At 41.0% G+C, this 5782-nt stretch overlaps 1 protein-coding gene across 1 annotated transcript in view; it reads right to left on the reverse strand.

Moving 5' to 3' along the window:
• Positions 1–222: 222 nt before the first annotated feature.
• FGF3 (fibroblast growth factor 3) overlaps positions 223–5782 on the reverse strand; it is a 6231-nt gene continuing 671 nt past the window's right edge. The window contains exons 2-4 of the mRNA XM_026850700.1: positions 4719–4749; positions 4531–4634; positions 223–1231 (exon numbers count right to left, since the gene is read on the reverse strand). Coding sequence (XP_026706501.1) covers positions 899–1231; positions 4531–4634; positions 4719–4749 — 468 coding nt within the window. The 3' untranslated portion in view covers positions 223–898. The remainder of the gene's footprint in view (positions 1232–4530; positions 4635–4718; positions 4750–5782) is intronic.

Raw genomic sequence — 5782 nt, forward strand, 5'->3', positions numbered from 1 at the left:
ACTAGGATTTCCTGTGGAAAACTTAGCTAAACAGAAGTACCTGATAAAGATTGTCATCCTCAATGCTGAATTTTCCTATATTGCAAGTTCAGTCCACACCACAAACTCAGCTTTCACATTATATTTGGGACCTATTTTAGGAGATGATTCATCAATTAGTAAACTAATTAGGTATATATTGCTAAAGCTTGGCCAATGCCAATGCCACTTTGCTAGCATTCATTTATTTGAATGACAAGGTCAGGAGTCCTGGGTTTTTAATTAAACAAATTCAAGAATAATCTAGTAATGCGTAGAACCATTTAAATTTTTGAAGTAGCTTACAGTTTTACTTCTCTTGGACAGTCTTGGAAAAAGTATAATTGATACTGGCAGATCATAAAATAAAAATAAATATATGTAAGTTAAAAAATAAACCAGTTTTCTAACTCCTGTATTCCATAAAAATAGGAATGTAGCCTCTTATGAGGAACTGCCAAAAGAGCCATGAAAGTGCTATACCTTTTCTGTGGACACAAAATTGGTAAGTGTAAAATATTGATATGCTCTGGGAGGACAGAGTCACCGAGGTAATAACCTATGGCAAATTAGAATGAAAATACTAGTAATGGAAATTTTTGTTTTTTAAAAAAGGAAATGTGACAGTCATTGACAAAATTATTACATCCAACTAATTTACATTTGCATGTGCCTTGGTTTATCTCACATGTCTTTTACCACAGATAATAATTCTACAATAGCTAAAAGTAAGTGATGTGACTTTCAGTTATATTATACAGTGTATAAAAAATGTCCTTGTTAATGCCTGTCATACAATCATCACATCTGTTAGTTTTTTAGTAGTGTTTTGAAGACTCTCAGTCACTTCCAGCCCCCACACAAACTCCCACCACCCCCATCAGCGTCCTCTCCTTCTTCGCTGGTTCTTGCTTGGGGACTTCAGGAGACTCTCTCGATATTTCACATTTGTGTGGAACAGTCGGACCATTTCATGGTCTTTGTTATCCAACACTCTAGGCAGAAAGAGAGACGATTTCTGTGTCCTGCGAGTTTTAAAGCCCCTTCTGGGTCGTCCTTTCCCATTGATTGAGACATACCAGAGTCTCTCTGCACTGGCTTTGCGCTTGGTGCCGGCTCTGCTGGGTACAGTCCGGTAGAGACGGGACGCGTAGGTGTTATAACCCAATTCATGGATCCTCTCCACGAACTCACACTCTGCGTTATAATTTTCCTGTAAAACAAACACAACAAAGTTTAAACAAGATTATATGGATAATAGCTCTCTTCTGTCTCAGTAAGATTGGACTAAAGCCTTAAGCAAGACTCTACTCAGTTTTAGGATAAGGGTAGCAACGTGTGTGGTAAGAAAAACCCAGACTGGTGCTACAAAAGGCAAGCAGAAGAGAAGCGCCCAGCCTGAACTGCTGTACAAGGTGTTCCCTGTCAGTGGTGTGAGCATACTCTGTGGATCAGTGACAGAAAATTTCACAGCAAAAAATGGCATGTGAATAGGAATTAATATCTCTGCTGATTTTTCAGCTGTAACTTTAATTTTTTTGTGCTTACAGATCTAAATATGCCTGTGAACTGGATGGCTGATTTAATTGTTGCCTATCAACATTTGACATCTATTAAAAAGGTAAAATCCTACAGTTTAATGTAAAATGTAGTTCTTTAATTGGTATATTAGTTGTTAGATACACTTGCAATCTATTACATTGTTTGTTATGTATATTTCAGCAGTAAACATCTTTATGAACCTTTTTTGTTTGCTTCAGCATAACAAAATGAAAGGACACCTTGTCTACCAGTGTGTTCCTCAGAAATGCTGCTAGGCTGCTCCTTTATCACAAACTGTAAGGGAGAATACACACTTATCCTGGCTGCTCACATATTACCTGATCAGTCAAAATTTGCCCATTTTCATCTGGTCCTCAGAGAGAAAACTGTGCAAAAGCCTGGCACAAGGAACTCCTTCCCTCTCCCTGGGAGCAGTAGAAACAGTGCAAATAAAGGACCTCCCATACTGTACATCCTTTCTTAGCTACAAAATCATCTTTGATGTACCTGTGTAACTAAGACTTCGGTATCTAACGTGTAAAGCACAGAGGCAGAGGGGAACTGCAACCATGGTCTTTACAGAGGTTTTTTTATTTTGCATCACCTCTCTGGAGGACATGGAAATGGCACAAGTAGTCAGACTGGGGCCAGAAAAGCCATAGGCTTCATTAACAACATGTCTTTAATGCTGTTCACTCCCCAGAAATGCTGATAGGCATTTAACAAGATTTTAAAAGACTCCACATGTCTCAGCTTCACAGCTGTAAAACGGAAGTGCCCTTCCTTGCAAGGACAAGGTTTTCATATGCTGTGGTGCTGGAGCCCACGCAACTACCATATGTAGGTAGATTTGTTCTGCTGTCTGCCTCTGTTCTGTTTGTAGAGGGTCTATGACAGAGGATAAACTTAGAGGATTATCACAATCTGCTGAGGACATAAAGGAATTCTGCAGACTCAACAACCTCATTTTATTGACATGGGAAAATTGGTGAACCAAGGGATAACAGAGTTACTCTAATACAATTTCATAAAATTATCCCTGTACACTTATCCTCAAAGAAGTCAGTCTTATTTGAAATAGGGGCCTTGCAAAGTTTTCTGAAACAGCACTATCAGTAAAATTGTTGGTCAGGTTTTTTTCTAGGCAAGCAAAGCCAGGAAGTTTCTCTTGAGTTGAGCCCTCACCCTTTGTTTCCTCTGTGAAAAAAAGCTGGTGTGGAATAGCTTGTCCTGGATCGTCCCTCTAGCTCTGAAACTGTCTTGCTCAGCAAAAATTATATTTTCTAGTTGTACAGAAACCTTTGACGACATATTCCTTGGGACGTGGCAGCTGAACAAACTTCAGGATGGCCTGGTGCTCCTCACACTGGAAAGGGAAGTCCAGGAGAAAAGGACTCTCTGGGCTATCCTACTCTAGGCTTTTCTCCTCTCCAGAAGAAGAGCTTTTTGCTCAGAATTTGTTTAGTTTTGTTTTAATTCAGTTTAATTAATCTGGAGGAAAAACATACCTATTTTGAACAAGAAAGAGAGAAAAATGAGAAAGAACTTGAAAATTCATCCTTCCCATTAATTTCTTTGGGGCAGACACTGGCTCTGGGCTGATGGAAGAGCTCCATTGAAAAAGATGTCCATTTTAATCAGGATGTTAACTGGAAGCATAGAAGTGGCCAGCCTTAGCCCTGGCACAGCAGAGGTATCACAGAATTATCTAGGTTGGAAAAGACCTTGAAGATCATCTAGTCTGGTAATATGTCCTCATTCCACTTCAGCTGCATTTTCCTTTGACAGAACTGTTTGTGGTCTGCTTCTCTGCACCAGCAAAGAGCCATCATCTTTAGACATCGTCCCTTTAATCAGTGCATCATACGAGACACAATACAGAAGCTGGGTCGTAAACACTATCAGAACACTCTTGAAAAGGTGGAGTAAAATACATTAAAGCAGGGAGACAACTGAGTTGATTGTGTTACCTAGGATGCATTCACATGGAAAAATCTCACATTGCTTGAGGATATATCATGCTGTTCAAATCAACTGAATTACATATAATGACTAGTTGGAGAAAGCAAATTTCACATAGCCATACTTTACCCTCTTCAAATCTGTTTCCATACCACGGGATTCCTGGAAAAACTGCACAGTATGGCTGTTACACAGTAAGAGATCACAAGATTGCTAGGGATGTAATCAAAGACAATGGAAGAAATTCAAGTAGGTAGGTAATGTGTATAGCATACACACTGACAAATACGCCTTAGTATGTCCCTGAATGAGAAGAAGTCTAAGCTAAACTATTTTATTCTCTGAGGGGAAATATTGGCTGAGGTGAAAAGGCAAGACTTCCACTAATATCAGTAGAGTCCAGATTTTACCTCAAAAAATGAGGTCAAAGAGTAGCATAAGGTATTTATTTTCACCTTTATCTTCTTGCACCTTCTCATACTTATTTTCCTTGCTATAGCTCTGCCTCTAGTACCTGTAAATTTTTTCACTGCCCAACGAAACTCTCTGTGCAAAAAACCTCCCATCAATAGGTTACTTTCCTGTAATAGACATGCTCAATTGCTTCTGGATATTCTTTGTCTGATGTTTATCATCTGCCAGTGTCCAAGATCCACATCAAATACAAATATGGATAATTTTGAGCAGAGATGGCCATTCTGCACTGCAAAGGCTAGCTCCTGAGGTCTTTATCAGTGCACCTAATTGCCCAGAACTTTGGCTGTGTGAAAGACCTTTGCCAAATACATTCTTCTGCCTTTGGCTCTACAAGCAGTAAGAAAGTAAGAACGCAGCTTCTTTCCACTTTAAAAAATATACTAGTGGGTTCCCTGCAGCTATTCCAGACAGAAATCTGTATAACATTACTCTCTTCTCTCTAAATGTTTATTTATAAGAAATCAGTGCTCCCCACCAGACTAGGTCTCCCCTCAGGAAATGACAGGCATATGCCCATTTTAAGTAACTTACTGATGCATAAAGTCTGCCCCTCTTGTTCATGGCCAGGTATCTGCCAGAGAACAAGCCCTTGATGGCAACGATTCCAACATCAACAGCAGTTATTTCAAGAATACCTAGAAACAGAAACAATTATGAGATATGTTGTTGCTCCCCATCACGTGTCATTTTTTTTGAGATACATTTGGATGACTGCTTACCTGCAGAGTATGATTTCACAGCTATAACTAGCTCACACCAAAATCATAAAGCAATCATGTGAATGAAACAAGACTATTATTTGAAACAATATAAAACAACAATGATGTGGGAATTGAGACAAGCTTGACAGTAAATCCCTAGATGTCTGATTGAGATTGAACTCTCAAAAATGAAAAAGATCTGACATTGAACTAGAGGTTCACTTAATCCTATATGTATATAAAAAAGTTTAAATCCTCTTTAATGCTTAGGAACATGAGAGCTCTTGACTTATTGAAACCAGTCACAAAGCTGTCCATTTCAGGACAAAGCCCTTGCTGAGGTCTCCAGAGGGTAAAACAGAGTGAGTTGGCTGCATTTTAGAGCCATGTATATAATCATGAAAGGAACTTGTCATTTGGGAGGTCAATGTAGCCCTCCAGACAAGGACAATGTGACTGTCTGAGCCAAATTAAAAGGGAGGAGGTTTTCAGACCATCAAAGATGGGTTCTCAAACACAAGAAGAGTGTCACAGGTGAGGCTGGACAACACCTGAGAAAATGTTTATATCCAGCGAAGGGTGCCACGATTCTGACGGAGGCACAAATGGCTGTGGGGAGACACAGGGCTCCCTAGCTGGCTCGTTCAAATTCTGCTCTCAGTTGTCCAGTCGTGGCCCGATGGCTCAGTACTTTCTCTGAGTGTTTGGAGCTGAGAGGTGACCCCTGCACCCAAACCCTTTGCTGCCTTTTGGCAACGGTAAAGCAGAGCCAGGGGCCTGTCCCCTCTGCAGAGCTGGATTGCTGGCCTGGCCGTGTCTGGGAGAGTTGGGGTGGTTTTGGTACAGCTGTTTTGAATCAGGCACCGGTTTGCTGCTGGAGGATGCCTCCTCCAGGCTTTGATAGCGAGGGGGTTTTCCTCTAGGAAATAGTGGTTTTCTTTTATGGACTTCAGACAGATCCCCGAGGTCTCCCTATCTCTGTGTGCCATCACCCGCCGGGATTTACGTTTCCTGGGGTGGCGGTGCCCGGCGGAGGGTCCGCGGCTGCACCGCGCCTCTCCGCGGGGCGGGCGGCGGGCGCA

This window comes from Athene cunicularia (genome assembly GCF_003259725.1).
Source record: "Athene cunicularia isolate RWA chromosome 5 unlocalized genomic scaffold, athCun1 chr5_part3, whole genome shotgun sequence".
Classification (NCBI taxonomy): Eukaryota; Metazoa; Chordata; class Aves; order Strigiformes; family Strigidae; genus Athene; species Athene cunicularia.